Genomic DNA, 19,252 nt, shown 5'->3' on the forward strand with positions numbered 1-19,252 from the left:
AAGAGAGAACTACCCTTCAAGCCAAGAGCACATTCCACTCGAGGCACTGGGGCTTCCATAGCATTCATTGCAAATGTTCCCCTTGAGTCCATCTGCAAAGCGGCTACCTGGAGTTCTGTGCACACCTTTACAAAACACTACTGTCTAGATACACACTCTAGATCTGACTCCCAGGTGGGACAGGCAGTATTAAGACATCTTTTCTCTACTGTTCCTTCTCATAACCCACCGCCAACTCCGGGTACTGCTCGCTAGTCTATGCACAGCATGTGATTCTAAGCAGATTAACAAACATCAGAAGACAATGCATTACTTACCGTAAAAGCATTTCTGATGGTTGTATCTGCTTAGATTCACATGCGCCCACCCTTCCTCCCCGCTCGGATGGAAGGAACATAGACACCTTTTTTATATATTCTCTCTTTTCTGTACTCACTCACGTCTAGAAGGCTCCCTCAGGGCAGAAAAATACAAACAGAGGGACCTCGACGCGTGAGGGATTGTGGGCACAATGCACGTCACTATAGGGATAGTGTTACAGACACGCCTTGTCGACGTCCCCTTTTCGACTACAAAAAACAAAATGCAATACTCCGCAGTGACCACTGGATGTCGGACCTATGCACAGCATGTGAATCTAAGCAGATACAACCATCAGAAATGCTTTTACGGTAAGTAATGCATTGTCATACAGTTCTGTGACAGGGCCCACAGCTCCGAGGCGCAGGAGTGACCTGTACACAATCTTTCACCCCTTGACAAAACAGGAAGTGGAATCAAATAGCATTGTTCCGAAGCACACTATGAAAAATACGGTTATGATTTCACTAATGTAATATGCATTTCATACAAGAATAAATCACCATATATTAATATCTGTGTATAGATCCATATTATCAAATGACTGTGAATGCAAGCAGACGTCCAAGGCCAAATGATATGTTCTTGTGTAGTACTTACACTTAAGCTTTTTTTTAATGGAACAAATATGCGTACATTATCACCCAACCTGTGTTTGTACTCCTTTATCGACCTCAGAAGGATGAACAGCTGAGATGGCCTTGCTGGGATTCGAACCTGCAACCTACAGATCACACACATCGCAGCAGTGAGCACTCAACCCACTGAGCTATCATATCTGCTATAGTAAAATGAGCAATTATTATATTATAACATAACATCTAAGACCCTGTTATAGTGCCAGTCCACTGAGACTTCCTGTGATAGCATTCCCTTTGTAAAAGCTGCTGTTCCTCGAACACCTGCTCCTGATAGCCCCCACCAAGTAACATTCCCGGAGCTCAGGTGTATGTTTGTAATGTTACAGCCTCGAATAGCAGCTTCTGCTATTATTTGTACTAATTGGTGCTCGGTTCTGAAAAGGGGGACGATAGTGGGAGCAGGTAAGGTGGAAACACTAATGTGATATGTTTGTGCGTGCAGATTCAAAACTGTGCGCTGTCTGTGTACTGTTGAGATTCTAGGTGAATTGGTTAAAGGTTTGTGTTGCCAGAAATGGACCCACAGTGTTGTGCTCTTTTGCGTACGAATGCGATTCAACCTAAGAGCATAGCTAGGTGTGGGGGTGCAACATGGTGGGATGACAGAGCAGATAAGAGTGCCAAGTGTGCTTGGGAAGCTGCTGTAAATGATGAGGGACCGCTGCTGGGTGTGTTTTAGCTGAGTGATGTCTGGAGCAATAGAGGTATTAAAATGCTTCTGAATTTCTTAGTAGATTGTAAAGAATGGTCATTTGCGTCCATGTTTGAGCCCTGGGCGTGAGGTTTGGAGATTATTGGGAATTGTTAAATCTGCTTTGTATAGATGCAAGTGTGTGTCCTCATGCTGGTCCAGAGGAATAAGCAGCACAGAGTATCCACGGGTACGGAGTCGGGGCCTTTCAACATTTTTGGTTGACATGGGCCCTGAACATCGGGAGGGGATGAGGGGCAAGCAGCTGCTCCAGTGTTGGCTGTGTGACGACACAGCAACATGTTCTTTAAATTGGGACATGAAACGTACGCTGCAGGTCTGGTGCAAATGTGAACGCATTTCAAGCATGCGTGCATGTACTTTTCAGGCTTCAGAGGTTGGCAAAATGGGGAAAGCCGCGCACTCACAGGACATCTAAACAACTTGTATTTCTACGAGTGTCGTACTGTCGCTGACAGCTGTGCGTGTGTGTATGTCCCAGTGTTTCAAGCACCCACGTCTAGAGCGGTCTGTGTGCACTTCACCAGCAGCATACATCTTACCAAAGCATTGTTTTTCAGATGCCAAAAAAGCCCTTTCTCTGCCAATTATAATGCAATATCCCTCAATGCGAAAAAGGTTGCTGGAAATCTTTCAATGTGTATTCCTTAGAATTCACTGCATTCAAACTTTAAAAGTAGCAACATAACCGCCATTTGCCACCGACCTCAGAGGTCTTTTTTTACAATGTTTGTACAATGATAGTAAGTACAGACAGTGTTTGGATATGTTAAAGAATAAATAAATAACAGCCAATGCACATCTATTTTCTAACACTACTCACACTGTAGCCCCCAACACTATCAACATATAGGGCTAGGCGTAGGGGCATCTACTGTGCCAGCGCATGTACTTCTTGCTTCAGCTAAGGGCACTTTCTTTCTCAGCCAAGCCAACCTCCTGCCAGAGACCCTGCATGACTCTGCCCTGGGGCTCTTGCAGCCCCATCACAAGTGCACACACCTAGGCACATGTTTCCTCAGGGGGACTTCCTGTCTCAAACACCTCAGGAAAAAGCAATCCCCTACTTCATCCCAGGGGCATCCATGACCTTAGCAAAGGGGCACCACCTTCTGTAGGTCGAGAAGCAACTCATGTGCCAGCAGAGGTACTTCTTGCTTCAGCCAGCTCACTCCCTGCCTCAGCCAAGAACACCTCCTGCCACATACCAGGTTGTCCCTACATGCCTCTGCCCTGGGGGATTCCAGCCCCATCGCAAGTGCAGCACACCCTGCATCAGTACATAACATAGGGACATCTTGCCTCGGGCCTGGGCACCTCTTGGCACATCATGGCACCTAATGCCTCTGAACAAGAGTTATATAATATTGCCTTACCTTCTCCTGGGGCTGGTTGGTAGTCTAAGTGCGTCCAGGAAAGAACCAGGCCCAGGAACAACAGCTGAGGCCCCCAGCCCAGTCAGACTCTCTGCACATGGGAAGGACCGAGGCCAGACCCCGGGCTACTGGGTCCAGGCCCATGTCCCTAGGCTGAAGGCTCGACCAGCACTCAAGCCTCAATCAGGACTCGATAAGGGGCACAGCTGGGAAGTCATTCCTGGCCCACCACGCAGCTCACAGCTGCAACTTGTGGCGGTCACTGGCGGTGCTGCGCCTGTTTAGAGCAGTCTGTGGAGTGTATACAAAACACTGGGAGGGAGCAGGCCGGGCTGAGGCAGCTCCGCCCTGCCCTACCGCTCCCTCCCAGTGTTTTTGTAACACTGACTGCTGCTGGCGCGGGCCCATGGTGTCACGGCAGTTGGCCGCTGGGCCGCCGCATGTATCAAAGAAAGGTAACACTTCGGTGTTGCCTTTCTCTGCATCTGCATCTGCGGCGGGCCGGCGGTGGCGGGGCTGCAATTGTAAAGGATCTGTAAGTAAGTTACTTACAGATCCTTTGCAATTTGCGTCTGACAAGGCGGAGGCCCTGGGTGCCGGTTCCTGAAGTGTGAACCCCACGCCTGGGCCGGAGACCGGCCCAGGCGTGAGCTTCAGGAACCGGCCCCAGGTGGTCTCACCATGATTTTGCATCGGCCACAGGCCGATTGGCCGACGGGTCAATCCGGCTCTGCTTTCATGCACTCGTCGATGGATAAAGGCAAGCCACCATCCACAAAATCCTCATCCACGGATCCGCCGTCAAGGAGGCCATCGTCGACGAGAACTTCAACCACGGCTCTGTCAACGGAAGAAGTAGGGCCCAAAACACCCCTCGCTGACGCCACTGTTACACCAACCAATGAAGACCGTCTCCCTGAGTCTTTAGAAGCGCCACCTCAGTTCGTGGACGCTCTTGAACCACACGGAACACAATTATCTCCCTTAGGAGAAATGCCAGAGCTGCCTGACGTTATCCTACAAGAGGAATTTTCAGACACTGAGTTTGTTGAGGAACAACACTGTCTTACGTCTAAGGAACACAGTCCTCCTTGGCAACCTACTACAGACATGCCTGCTGATCCTTATGATCCTGTGCTAATGTTATCAATGCATAGGATCATTGAAGAGTTCAATAGACAAAATGAAAAAAGCAAGGTAACTGTACTGAGAGAGTCTAACCATCCGCAGAGGAATTTTTCACCTCAGCAAAGCGCGCAAAGACATTTGCCTTCCACAAGTAGGCCACAGAAAAGGGTGCGTTCAACTGAGCCACCATGCAGGAGCAGGACACTTAGTGCTTCACCGACAAGGGTCCCTTCTCCGGCATTGTCGCACAGGACAAGTTCTCCAGCTAGAGATCCACCAATTGTACCATCCTCTATTTCGGTCTCAGACTGGCAAGAAGCTCCTTTCAGAGAGTTTTCGGAGCCGGAAGAAGGCGAGATCACGCAAGAACCGAACACTAGTGAATGGGACGATTACGTTATCGAAAAGCTCAGAAAAAAAGATTCTCTGTGTGGCACTTCACCGACGGATGATCTAGTTTCTTTACTTACCATCATCTGCAAAGCCGCAGAATTGTTCCAGTAACAGGTCACATCGAAGGAGAAGAAGTCGGTGCTCCATGAGCACAGGGACAAGCTTAGAACTGTTACTACCATTCCTCTCCTCGACACCATTTGGGAGTCCGGTTCCAAGATATTAGCCATACCCTTATCCATTCCGGCTCTAGTTTCCAGGCCAGAGAAAAAGTATAAGTCTCCGGAGTCTGCCCCTCTTTGTCTTCGAGGTCATACAAAACCGGACTCGGTTATCAAAGTAGCAGCTAGGAAAAAGTTGACCAATCCAGCATCACCTCTATCAGCCCCACCGGACAAGGACGGTCGCAAACTAGAGGCTATGGGCACGAAAGTGTCTGTATCAGCATCGCTTAACATCAGAGCGGGCAACGCGCTGGCCATGACGGCGAGATTCGACCGCAAGCCTTGGCTCCGTATGTCCAAGCTGGCCAATCCGCTACCTGTAGAACTCCAGGAGGAAGCCAGGTTGTTTATCGCCGATATTGAAGCAGCTTTGGATCACATTGATGCTGCAGTCGATGTGGCGGAGTTAGGTTTCCGGCAGATGGCCCACGGCACAGTGCTGATAATACAGGCCTGGATGAAGGCTACCAATTTCAGACCTGAGGTCCAAGCGCAGATTTTGGATATGCCCTTCGATGTTCAAGAAAAAGATCGATGACCACCTCAAAGGAATCAAAACGGACACGGCACGTGCCATCAGTTCCTTGAAAGACAAAGACAAGCATAGCCGGTCGTTTCGTCCATTTCGAGGTTCATCCTCGAAGTACAGAGGTTTTAACCGCCCTTGCTACGGCCAGAGGTTGCAAGGAAGTTCATACCAAGACTCCAAATACCAATCTGCCAATAAGTACGCCCGGAAAGGTGGGCGGGGCGCCGCTCAAGGGAAGTCACAGAGCAAGCAAAATTGACAGTTTAGCTCCTCCCCCTCAACATCACACCCCAGTGGGGGAGAGGGGGAGCCAGTTCTACCAACGCTGGCAGTCAATAACATCAGACAAATGGGTGTTACAGGTGGTGCGCGAAGAACACACCTTGGAATTTCTAGACCAGCCCCCTTCTAAACCCCCGGCTCCGCGCAAAGTACATATGTTAAAGCAAGTTCTGCCCGAAATCCAGAAACTGCTGCACAAAGTAGCGATAGAGCCAGTACCTTACTCTAAAGGGGCAGGGTTTCTACTCCCGTTTCTTCCTCGTCAAAAAGAATGGTCAATGGCGACCCATCTTGGACCTGAGAGCGCTAAACAAATATATCAAGCGCATCAAATTCAAGATAACTCTGCAAGGAGTGCTCCCTTGGCTAAACATGCACGATTTCTTGGCCACTCTAGACTTTGAGGACGCATACTTCCACGTACCGATCCATCCAGCGCACAGAAAATTCCTCAGGTTCACTGTGGCCGATCTTCATTTTCAGTTTCGAGTGCTCCCGTTCGGTCTGAGATCAGCACTGAGGGTGTTTACGAAATGCCTAGCACCAGTGGCTGCAAAACTCAGGAGGACAGGAACAGAAGTCTTTCCATATCTGGACGACTGGTTGACAAGAGCCAGTTCCGCCTCAAGCGCACGCTTGGCAGTTTCAAAGACAACAAATCTCCTAAGAGAGTTAGGTTTCGCTATAAACGGAGCGAAGTCCTGTCCAGTTCCCATCAAGACAATTTCTTTCCTGGGAGCCGATCTCAACACCCACATTCCCAGAGTGAGACCGTCGGCAGAAAGAGCATCGGCAATTCTCCACTTGACTTCTTGTTTCTTAGGGAGAGAAACAACATCAGTGCGCTCTTACAAGACCCTTCTGGGCATGATGCCCTTGTGTATATTCCTCATACCAAATTGCAGGATGCGCATGAGACCTGTTCAGGAGGCACTCGACCACCAATGGAAACAAGCTCTCGGTTCGTGGGAGGACATTGTCCAGATTCCTACGACTCTGCACAAAGCTTTTCGATGGTGGAACCCTCCGCAGAACCTCTTACAGGGAATGCCGTTTCAGGCACCAACGTCGACCCTTCTCTTGAGGACGGACGCGTCTCTTTCAGGCTGGGGCGCTCATCTTGCGGACCTACAAACCAAGGGCTTCTGGTCACCCCAGGAGTCGGAACTTGGGGCCATTCCGTGGGCACTGAAAGCTTTCCTTCCGGTAGTAGCAGGGCAGTTACTCACTGTACAGACAGACAACACGACCTCCATGCACTACACAAACAAGCAAGGACGCACAAGGTCAGATCTTGTCTCAAGAAGCTCAACTACTATGGGCATGGGCCTTGCATCACAGAGTCCAAATCAAGGCAGAACATCTTCTGGGAGTGGACAATGTCCTAGCGGACAAGCTGAGCAGGGACTACACGTCTTTTCACGAGTGGGAGCTGGACAAGAAGGAAGCCTAACGGATATTCGCCTTATGGGGCCATCCACATCTTGATCTTTTTGCCAACGGAGCCAACAAGAAATGCAAAATGTTCGCCTCCAGGTACCCAGAGAGTCAGTTAGTAGGGGACGCGTTCTCGGTGGATTGGACTGGGAAATTCCTATATGCCTTTCCCCCCTTTCCTCTTATCTCCAGGATACTGCACAGACTGAGGTAGCAGAAGTGTTCTATGATCCTAATAGCACCGACTGGGCATGGCAGGTCTGGTACTCGATGTTGGGGAGAATTCTCTGATAAGGCTAATTTCCCAATCCTAGTGAGTCCCCCAGCAGCCTTGCTGGATTTTTGTGGTTTGTTTTTCTCTCCTGCTAAGAGTGAGACTTTTACTCCCACTCCCACTCTTAGACATGATTTGAGGTATGTCCTTGACTTGTTATGTGCTTATGGGCTATGGGGTTTCTTTTTTACTCCGTAGGGTATCATCTGTTTTTCTGTATGTGTGGTACACAGAACCCTCAGTGCAGTACCACAGGGGTGTCACAGTGATCCCCAAACATAGACTCCATACCCTGGGACTGACTACTGTCTCCCAGGGCATGTAAAGTCACAATTGGCTTTACTAGTCCAAAATTGTGAACAGAACCAGTACAAAGCATCATATTGTGGAAGTACTGGTAAGGGGTAATTCGATTGCCCCTGGGTCTGTTTTCGAGGGGGCACTGTCCTGTCCCCCCTCGTTGAGTTTCTGGCTGGTGGCAGTGGTTACCACACGAAATAGTCCTCTGCAATATTCTGTATGGAATTTTCCCATTGATTTTAAACGCACCACTTTTTGGTGCAATGTTAAAGATACCGCTGGTTTATTTATTTAATAGTAAATCACTGGTTGGGTCTTTTTGCCAGAACTCGATTCTAAAATGGCATTTGTGTCCGTCTCTAACTCTGACCAAGGTCGAGCCCTTTGTTCCACTATTTTGGCGGGCTTCTCCACAGAAGCCCTCCAAATGGTGCCACTCTGTCTGGGTTCCACAGGAAGGGTGGAGGGGGGAATTGGCACCCTGGACTGCATTGCCTTAGCAACCCAAGTCCCACTCTACTCTGATTGGCCCAGTGGTGAGCCGCCCGGCTCACCACTTAGCATGTGTGAGTGACAGCTAGGCTGATGAATGGGGTTTTTTCTGCATTAAAGTAGGGCCTTTGGGACTGGAACTTCAGAAGTCGCCACAGGACCTAAGAATCCGAAGAGGAACGAAGCTGAGCCATCTGCAACGACGACACCACCGGTGAAGCCCTGCTGCAGCTACCTCACCACTTTCCCGACGACAAGAGAAGATCTTCTGCTGGACGAGTCTTCTTCCTCTGAGCTGGTGGGACCAACCAGTTCACCCTTTTCGCCTTCCAAAGACGGGCCTTTGTCGAATCGGCCGTGCCAAGCACCCCGGCGGCCAGATAGCCAAGCTCACCACTTTTGACCGCGAATAAAAGGACCGCACCTTTTAACCGGGAACTCCGCGGCTGGTTTCATCCCTGTGCAGTGCAACGACTCCACGTTTCCTCCTCTACGAGATCTTCTCTTCCTCTGGTCGGAACCACGAACCTCAACCACTGCCAGGAACAACTGCCCCTGCTGGAGCTTCCTTTCTCTTAAGGTACTGTGTCCTGCCTGGCCTCCCCTTTCTAAAGATTGCTAAAGGTGACCCTTAAATCCTTGGCTTCTAAACTGGGTTGGCTCCAGGCATTCTAACTATATCTTTTGACTCACCCCAACCTCTTTTGAACACTCTGCAAAGACTTTCAGTGCACTTTAAACCGTGTGATCCTGGGCACATTTCGCTTTGCTCCATTTAAAGTGGGCCTGGCCTATGAACTTTGGCTGTACAGTATATCCTGCCTTGCTCCCCTTGCTCTGAACTCTTGAAAGTGTTGGGAACTGTTTTATTCTTATGCCCTGCCTTTTCTCTCCCTTTTTAACCTAAACTATTGGAGTGCCATCTAGGTTAAGCGCTCACTTCTGTCTTAACAAATAGTTGTGCTTTAACCCTGACTTGTCTGATAGTTATCAAGGGAGGTGTGTATGCTTACCTGACTGTGCTTTCGTTTACTTTTCATTGAGAGTGCTAGTGTATTACCTAAAGTGTGTTTTAAATAAATAACTATATACTTTTTATACAAAGCTCTGGTCAGTGTTTGTTTGCTCTACTGTATTTTGGCCCTACTGTATATACTCTGCATACTGCCCTACTCTTCTTGAGAGAAGTCTGACTGCTCAGCCACAGCTACCAGGTAAATCTGGGTGGTGCAGACTGCTACCAATTGGGTTTACTGCTGCTCCTGTAGTATTACACTTTTTGCAGTGTTCCCCAAGGGAACTGCACAGGATTCTGCCTAACACTCGACCCTTCAGAACCTGTCCCGATGGCCCCCGATTCGCCTCAAGGCACATCACTATCTATTAACGAAACAGAACTGCAAGGTCCTCCATCACAATCCAGCGAGCCTGTCTCTCAAGGCCTGGTTCCTGAGCAACGCAAACTGATGAATTTCAATCTGCCTGCGGAATGCTGGGATATATTCGGGGCCTCAAGGGCGCCTTCTACACACATCACTTACACTAGGAAATGGACTTGTTTTTCCAAGTGGTGTGAGACACATGCTAGTGATCCTCTCATCGCTTCGGTTGAGCAAGTACTTCCCTACTTATTGCACTTAGCCAAAGCAGGTCTTTCGCTGTCTTCAATCAAGGTCCACCTATCAGCCGTTACGGCATACACGACAGCCCCAGAGACGCAGTCCTTACTCTCCCTTCCGGCCGTTAAGGGCTTCCTTAAAGGACTTCTACGTACATACCCACCTACACTGGTTCAAGCCTGCTGCTTGAACAGAGTGCAAACAGCCCTCATGGAGTCTCCTTACGAGCTCATCCACAGGTGCGACATAAAGTTCTTGTCATGGAAAACGGCTTTCTTAATAGCCATTACTTCGGCCAGGAGGATCAGTGAGTTACAAGCCTTATCTTCTGAACCTCCCTTCACCTTGTTCCATAAGGAACGTGTCATTTTAAGACCACACCCCAAGTTCCTTCCGAAGGTAGTATCGGAAATGACGCTCACAGAACGCATTGTCTTACCAACATTCTTCCAGAATCATTCTCCGGAAGCAGAACGAACATTGCATTCTCTGGACATAGCAAAAGTTTTAAAGTTTTATTTGCAAAGGACTAGAGAGTTCTGTTCTTCAAATAGACGTTCATCGCCTTCTCTGGCCATACAGGGGGCCAGCATATTTCCAAACAAGGTCTGGCACGCTGGGTCTCCTCTTGCATCACCCACAGCCATCTAACGAAAGGCGACCCTCTTCCCAAACCACCCTCAGCGCACTCCAACAGAGGGAGAGCGGTGTCAACCGTGTTCCACGCATGGGTGGCCTTGAAAGACATATGCAGAGCCGCCACGTGGAGCACTCTGCACACGTTCGCTAAACACTACTGCCTGGCTGAAGATACCAACAAAGAAACTGCAGTTGGGCAGGCAGTGCTCCGCCATCTCTTTGCATAAGGTAGGACCAGCCTCGCTTTCCCGGAGTATGTAACCGTTGTATTGCTGCCTGGTAAAGGTTTGATCAGAAATGTTTTTTCTGTATTTGCATGTATGGAAATGATGGTGGCATGTTTTTGTTTAACTGCTTGGTATTCTATTCAAGCATCTGAATTCATGAAAGATCCAATGCTGGAGAAGTCTTAGTTACTTACCTGTAACTGTATTTCTCCAGCATTGGTATCTTTCATAGATTCACATGCGCCCACCCGCCTCCCTTGAGAGGGTGCCCGGTCTTCTTTTTTTGCCACTTCTTTTTGGAAATGTCCTTCTAGAGTTTGTCACTGCACGCCAAACCAGGTTTGGTCCCTTTGTTCCTACGCCTTTGGCGGGCTTCACGAGCGAAGACTGCCTATGGTACCCGGGTGTCTGGGGGGGGGGGGGGGAGTGCCCGAAACGCCCTGTGCTTAGTCTCCTTGGAGACCCAGATGAACTCTGGCGTGATTGGCCTGCTGACTGTCCGGCAAGGACAGCCACCCTGCTGGTTGAGTGGCAGCTAGGCTGGAATGACTGAGAGGAAACTGGATAAAAGGCGAGTCTCTTGGCTTGGAAGGCAGAGTCAACCACTGGAACGAAAGAACCGAAGAAGAGCTGGAAGAGGACGGCTGCTGCAACTCCTGGACAGTTGGTTTGCCCGTTGAAGCCCTGCTGCAGGTCCGAATCGCCAAGTTCATCTCGGCAGAGAAGCCCTTAAAGGACAAATTCTTCCTTTGAGTTGGTGGGACCAATCAACTTGACCCGTAAGCCACCTCGACACCATTCTCTGAGCTAGTTGTGTTTTCCTCAGAGTGCTGCAGGAAACTGAATAGCCAGGGAGACGGACACCAGTTTGTGCTTGACGACAGCTACCGGACTCGAAGATTTTCCAGTTTGTCAGCTTTGTTATCAGTCCCCGGACATCCTCCCTCTTGTCCCCACGACTGAGGATCAGGAACAGCGAGATCTGCAGGAACTGCCAGGAACAGAAGTCATCAGCTGCATCTTTTTCTTCAAAATAAGGTACTGTGAAAACCCGACCGAGAGAACCTACGAAGCTGCGAAAGTGCGTGAAACTTAGCTTGTGACCCGACATATGAATCTTTCTTCTATGAACTACTTCTGAGAACCGTGGCAAAGACTTTCCCGTTTAACTACCAGAACCGTTTTTACTTATACAAGACTCTAGCCCATTGACTTTGGCCTACATATTGCATTGGAACAACTCCCCTGGTGAACACAAACTATTTTCACTGTTTAAGAATAATTCTACTATTCGTTTTATTAACTTATGCCTTTTTGATCCTACTTCAAATGCTCTGAATGCCATTTTGCTCCTCCTTCAAAGTAGTTTAAATGCCTCAGAACTGGATAGTGTGAAGTATTGTAGTATATTTTTATGTGATATTGATTGCCTCCTTTTAGTGATTGTTTTCTAACTGACTGTGTAATAAAATAATAAGTGTTTTACCAAGAAACCTTGAGTATAAGAGTCTATTTTAATACTTGTGATTGCAGACCTCTGTGTAACATCATTACAGCTCACATTCCCTCTTGATATAAACCTGGCTACTCAGCTCGCTACCAAAAACGGTGTGGTACAGACTTATACCAAAGGTTGGTTTTGCTTACACCTGTAGTCCTAGTTGTGTGTAGTGGTCCCAAAGGGTCCTGCATACAAACTTTAGCTAACAGTCCTGAAGTCCAGCAGAAGAGCTTGGGGGCTCTAGGTTAGAAGGGAATTAGCACAGAAATGAGAATTCCCCCCAACAAGCAGAGGTTCTGCTCCTGCATTGGAGCCCAGCAGTGCCACGTGTCTGCAATTGAATATTGTGCTAAAATTGGGTGTGAGGGAAATGAGTGCCTTCTCCATGTCTGTTTTCTGTTGCTTGCTGTCTTTTGTTGCCCTCTGCTGAGCTTGTTTGCTGAAGAAATGTGCACAGAGTGCCCCTAGGATCGACCCTGACCTCCATCTCTGCACTGACCCTCCTTAGGAAGCTGTAACAAGGTTGGTCTTCTCCAGGCTCTGACCCTCAGAAGGGACACAGCTCTGCTGCAGGGTTCCCCTAGGATCGACCCTGACCTCCATCTCTGCACTGACCCTCCTTAGGAAGCTGTAACAAGGTTGGTCTTCTCCAGGCTCTGACCCTCAGAAGGGGCACAGCTCTGCTGCAGGGTTCCCCTGGGATCGACCCTGACCTCCATCTCTGCATTGACGGTCCTTACAAAGGTGTAGAAAGGTAGTTCTACTCCAGGCTCTGACGGGATACACCTAGACAAGACCCTGACTTCCACCTCTGCACTGACCTTCTTACAAAGGTGGCCCACACGTGTTCCTAATTTCTTGTGTGATAGAAATGTGACTCAACCTTCACTGTGAAAGCGGCTTTGTTTCTCAAAATTATAGAGTGTTTCCAAGTTCTCAAACTATATTTTAAACTAGAATTGCAATCTTTTTCTCACTTCTCCATTGTTTCTCCCCACAGGTTGCAGAAAGAGCTCTATATTATTGGAATAATGAATATATCATGAGCTTGATAGAAGAGAACTCCAATGTCATCCTCCCGATCATGTTTGCCAGTCTTTACAGGATATCCAAGGAGCATTGGAATCCGTAAGTTTGGAATGTTCGCTTTACTCATTATGTGATCTTGTATTCTCTAGTCCGATATTGTGGGAATGTTCGAACAGCACTTCTCTCAGCACCAAAGGTCCTAACTAGGATGAAAAGAAGGTTGGCCCCAATGAGAACGCATCTACCGTGACCTCTAGTGAGGCAGTACCCCATTAGATGGTGACCCCGATTAGGCAGTGTATGAAACAACTTTGTTAGGAAGTGTAGGCAACAACCATTGTTGGGAAGTGTCGCTAGTGACCCACGTTAGGCAGGGTGTCGCTAGTGACCCCCCGCCCAATTAGGCAGGGTGTCGCTAGTGACCCCCCGTTAGGCAGGGTGTCGCTAGTGACCCCCCGCCCAATTAGGCAGGGTGTCGCTAGTGATTTCCCCCCTATTAGGCAGGCTGTAGATAGAAACCGTCCCCCAGTTAGGCAGGGTGTAGACAGTGACCCACTCCCCTGTTTGGTGGGGGTGTATCTGGTGACCCACCCCCCATTTGGTGGGGGGGTATATGGTGACCCACCCCCCCATTGGTTGGGGTGTAGATTGGTAGCCACCCCCCCATTGGGGAGGCGTAGATGGTGAAGCACCTCCCCGCCATTGGGCGGACTGTAGATGGTGACCCGACCCCCCCAATTGAGCAGGGTGTATTTGGTGGCCCCCCATAGAGCAGGGTGTAAATGGTGAACCCCCCCCTAATGGGTGGGGTGTAGTTGTAGATGGTGATTCCCCCCCCCCTCTTTGGGCGTGGTTGTAGATGGTGACCCACCCCCCATTAGGCGGGTTGTATATGGTGACCCCCTCCCATTGGGCGGGGTGTAGATGGTGATTTCCCCCCGCCCCCAATTAGGTGGGGTGTAGATGATAATTATTTCCCCCTCCCATTATTGGGCGGGGTTGTAGATGGTGACCCCGCCCAATTGGGTGGGGTGTAGATGGTGACCCACTCCCATTGGGCGGGGTGTAGTTGTAGATGGTGATTCACTCCCCTGCACCCACCCCCCATTGGGCGGGTTTGTAGATGGGGACCCACCCCCGTCCCGTTGGGTGGGGTTGTCGATGGTGATCCCCGTCCCGTTGTTGATGGTGATCCCCCTCCCATTGGGTGGGGTTGTAGATGGTGATGCCCCCTCCCATTGGGTGGGGTTGTAGATGGTGATGCCCCCTCCCATTGGGCGGGGTTGTAGATGGTGATGCCCCCTCCCATTGGGCGGGGTTGTAGATGGTGATGCCCCCTCCCATTGGGCGGGGTTGTAGATGGTGATGCCCCCTCCCATTGGGCGGGGTTGTAGATGGTGATGCCCCCTCCCATTGGGCGGGGTTGTAGATGGTGATGCCCCCTCCCATTGGGCGGGGTTGTAGATGGTGATGCCCCCTCCCATTGGGCGGGGTTGTAGATGATGATTTCCCCCCCTCCCATTGGGCGGGGTTGTAGATGGTGATTCCCACCCCTCCCATTGGCGGGGTTGTAGATGGTGATTCCCACCCCTCCCATTGGGCGGGGTTGTAGATGGTGTTTCCCACCCCCCATTGGGCGGGGTTGTAGATGGTGATTCCCACCCCCATTGGGCTGGGTTGTAGATGGTGACCCACCCCCCATTGGGCGGGGGTGTAGATGGTGATTCCCCCCCCCCTCCCATCATTAGGCAGGATGTAGATGGTGATTCCCTCCCCTCACATTGGGCGGGGTTGTAGATGGTGACCCACCCCATCATTGGGCGGGGTTGTAGATGGTGACCCACCCATCATTGGGCGGGGCTGTGTATGGTGACCCACCCCCCCATTGGGCAGGGTTGTGAATGGTGACCCACCCCCCCCATTGGGCAGGGTTGTGAATGGTGACCCAGCCCTCCCATCATTAGGTGGGATGTAGATGGTGACCCACCCCTCCCATCATTAGGTGGGAATGTACATGGTGACCCACCCCTCCCATCTTTAGGTGGGATGTAGATGGTGACTCTTCCCTCCTCCCATTAGGCCGGGTGTAGATGGTGATTCACCCCCCCCCCCCCCGCCCATCATTAGGCGGGATGTAGATGGGGATCCAAGCGATAGAGCAGGCACCACTTATAGGTATATTCTTTCTTAAATGTGAAAAGTTCAACATTAATTCTGAGTGGGGTGCAGCCCACTGTATCACGCCTCCATGCTGGGCGTGCCATATATAGTACAAATAAAAGAATGACCTGGGCTAGTTAGCCTTGGTGTGGGCTGCACTCCCTTATCACCACTCAGGTGGTTACATACATTTAAAATGGTTGGTAGTATGAAAGTTAATTCTTCTTCAAACTTGTCTCTTTACAAGATTCGTTGGGTAAAGAGACAACTAGTAGGTATGCCAAAATTAATAAATTATTTATTCGCAGCAGCAAGAGGATGCCAATGTATTTCAGACTGTAGAGAGTCCTTCATCAGGGCATTTCTTATTGAGTTTGATCAACATATGCACAAGTATTGATTAAATCAGCAAGTCACAAAGGACAATAAATTCCCATTTATACATGCCATTGGATGATCCTAATGTTTTCCCATTATATTGCTGTTAGGAATTCTCAGAAATGTGCTAATTCCCTTCTGCCTTAGCGATCCCCAGCTCTTTTGCTAGACTTTAGGACTTTACATTTTTATCCTGGAGAGAGACGTCCCCCCCCCGCCCCCCTCTCATGTATTTTTCTGTAATTTGGACTCTGTTTCTTTTGACTTTGGAGTCTGACGAACTCCATAGGCATCGTCTTTACATTGTGACACACAGCACCTTCCGTGCAGTGGCACAGGGAAGTCTCCTAGACTTCCCAAAGGTTTAAATACCTTCTCTTGGTGAAACGACTTTTTCCAAGAGCAGTGAAGTGAAATTGACTTTACTTACATTTTGTAACTTTCTAGACCAGCACACACTATCTTACCATAGGGTGCTGGAGGTGTTACTTAGTATCCCCTTTGTCTAGCTTCTCATGTAACATTTTTAGGTTACCCGTTCTACAATTATGGCTGGTGGCAGTGGTACACTTTTTCCTACCATTGTGTGTTTTTACCGTGGGCTGAGCACCCATGGGTGTCAATTTTGTCAAAATGGCCCCGGTCTTCTTTTTTCACCATTTCTTTCAGATAAAGATCTGTCTTGAGATTTACTCTGTGCGCCAAACCATGTTTGGTCCCTTTGTTAGTTTTGTCTTCGGTGGGATTCACCAGTGAAGCCCGCCTCTGGCTTCCTCATCCGAACCGACGACTCAACGGTCCGGCTTCAAAAAATGTTGACTGTGGAAAGAAAATGTCGTTGACGGATCCTCACAGGATCTGTTTGTGGTGCCTGGGAGTTGAGCACCATTGTTCGGAGTGCAAGGACTGCATGTCCATGACGGCAAAAGCCTTGAAGGAGTGTAAGGGGAAGCTCGAGAGAGAGGCAAGGCAGTTTCCTCGGCGGAGTCGAGACATTCGTCTCCTCGCCATCACAAGACATTCTCGTTCTAGGTCTCGAAGCAGTTCCCATCACTCTTCGAGATCTAAGCATTCAAAAAAAGATCCCCTTCCTCATCATTGTCTTCTTCCGTTTACCCGAAAAGGGTCTCCTGCCCCACAAAACATAGCTCTCAGGCTGAGTGGGAGGAATTCAGGAAAAAGATGCTTAGCGTCTTCGAGAAAGCGGCCTCAACCCCCTCAAAGACAGCTGAGGGTGATACGCTGGGTGAAAGACCGAAAAACCAAAACGCTGCGAGTCGCAGCACCCGGCGAAAGAAGCTACTCGAGAGCATTAAGATCCCTTCGACGCATAGATCTGCGTCTTCGACGCCATTATCGAAGGGTTCTTCGACGCACAGGTTAGTCGATTCGATGCCGTCTTCGACGCCGAGAAAGGACAAACCCACGGCCACCTCACAGCCAGTGGCCATACCCAGAGCCTCGATCACGATAATGTCGTTGACAACCTCGAGTAGAATTCCGATACACTCGAGTTCCTCGAGGCCTCTACCAACTTTCTCGACGCCTTTTTCGATGGCTTTGAAGCCTTTAACGTCCGCGTCGACGTTTTCTCAACCATTTATGATGAATTTGGCCCCTTCTGCTCTGGAAATGGGATTTATACAATTTCCAAGATCTGATCATTCCAGAGCCTTAGCAGCTATTTATGAGGAAGGGGTAAAATCGGATCAGGAGGGATCTGCAACTCCTGTACCAGAGGAATTTACCTCTGAGGAAGGTAGGTTTAAGGACCTCCAAGAATCCTTACATGAAGCAAGTGGGTTGGACACTTCCCCAGAAGTGGAATTTGCCAAACCAGACCCAGGGGAACATGCTGAAACCCCATATAGAACCTTGATGGCAAGGATAATAGAGTTTATGGGGTGGTCTACACCCTCACCTGCTTTTCAGCAAGACAATCTCAGACATTTTGGTTAAAGGTCCACAGGAGGATCCTGTGGTGCCATTTCATGCGGAATTACAAAGGAAAATATTGGCAAACTGGGAAACCCCTGAGGTTATCCCGGCGTTTAACAAATGATTATCAGCCAAGTATAGGGTGTCTACTGCTGACCCTGAATATTTATCCAAACACCCAACTCCGGAGAGTCTGGTTGTTCAGGCAGCAACTTCATCAGGTAGTAAATAGGCTTACCCTACTGTTCCACAGGACAGGGATGACAAGAGATATGACTCTATGGCCAAAAAAGTATTTTCTGCATGTATCATGGCGTTGAAATCCATCAATGCTACTTGTACGCTCGCAAGGTTCAGCCGCACACTTTGTCAGTGTGCTTCATCAGCGGCTGACTGCCTCCCGGAGGGAGAAGAAAGGGAAGCGTTTCTAAACATCATTAAGGATGGTAAAGACGCAATGTGCAAATCCCTTCAAACTGGCATCGATTCTGATGACAGCATCAGCAGGGCCATGGCGGCAAGTACAACAACCCAGAGATTTGCTTGGTTGCAAAAGTCTGGTTTTGCTCCAGATGTGCAAAGCAGACTCTTGAATATGCCCTTTGACGGCTCTTCTTTGTTTTGGTAAGAAGGCAGATGACAGTTTAGAAAAGCTTCAAACATCAAAGGCAGCAGCAAAATCCCTGGGAGCACAATCCATCAGACACCATATTGCCCCTCAGGAACCTCTTTTATAGAGGCAAGTCCTTTCGCTTCTATTCTGCATTTCGGAAGAGGTAGAGGACAGCCGGTTCAAAGGGGTCAGAAAAAATTCACCCGAGGTGGACAGGTTAAAAATACAAAAGCCGCAGCAGGTGCCTCTTTGCCCTCGGCATCTGCACCAGCCGCCTCCAAACTGCTCTGAGGACTCTCCTCACAAGACACCAGTAGGGGGCAGGTTAACTCAACATCTGACGGAATGGCAGGCTATTACGTCAGATGCTTGGGCATTGGAGACAGTTGCCCAAGGTTACTGCCTGCCTTTTCTACGCATCCCTCAGTCATCCACCGGGGAACAGCTCGCTGAAAGTTCCAGATCCGCTCCTCTTGCAGGAAATTGTAGACCTGCTAGAGAAAGGTGCCATAGAACCGGTACCTGTAGCGGAGAGGAACAAGGGCTGGTACTACCCCCCCACCCCCCCCTACTGTCTCATCCCGAAGAAAGACAGAGCACTGAGACCCATCCTGGACTTACGAGAATTGAACAAGTTCCTCAGGAAGGACAAGTTCAAGATGGTAACTCTCTCTCAGATCCTTCAGGCCCTCCAACTCCAGGACTGGCTGGACCTCCAGGATGCTTATTTCCATGTGCCAATCCATCTCAAGCACAGGAAATACCTGAGGTTCGCAATTGGCGGCTCTCATTATCAATTTCGAGTTCTGCCATTTGGGCTGACCTGCGCCCCGAGGGTCTTCACCAAGTTAATGTCGGTAGTGGCGGCAAGTCTAATGAAGGGAGGGATTCACGTCTACCCCTACCTGGACGATTGGCTGATCAGGGCTGTATCTTCGGAAAAAGCTCAGATCCAGCTACATTATGTCTGCCACTTCCTTCACAATCTGGGCTTCTCCCT

The 19,252-nt window shown here is 49.4% G+C and overlaps 1 protein-coding gene across 4 annotated transcripts in view; it reads left to right on the plus strand.

Annotated features, from left to right (window-relative positions):
• PPP2R5E (protein phosphatase 2 regulatory subunit B'epsilon) overlaps positions 1-19,252 on the plus strand; it is an 890,208-nt gene that overhangs the window by 768,459 nt on the left and 102,497 nt on the right. For all 4 annotated transcript variants that reach the window (XM_069638241.1, XM_069638243.1, XM_069638244.1 and 1 more), the window contains exon 12: positions 13,135-13,262. In XM_069638241.1, the coding sequence (XP_069494342.1) occupies positions 13,135-13,262 (128 nt within the window). The remainder of the gene's footprint in view (positions 1-13,134; positions 13,263-19,252) is intronic.

The sequence above is a fragment of the Ambystoma mexicanum genome, chromosome 14 (genome assembly GCF_040938575.1).
Source record: "Ambystoma mexicanum isolate Mex_15411 chromosome 14, UKY_AmexF1_1, whole genome shotgun sequence".
Taxonomy (NCBI): domain Eukaryota; kingdom Metazoa; phylum Chordata; class Amphibia; order Caudata; family Ambystomatidae; genus Ambystoma; species Ambystoma mexicanum.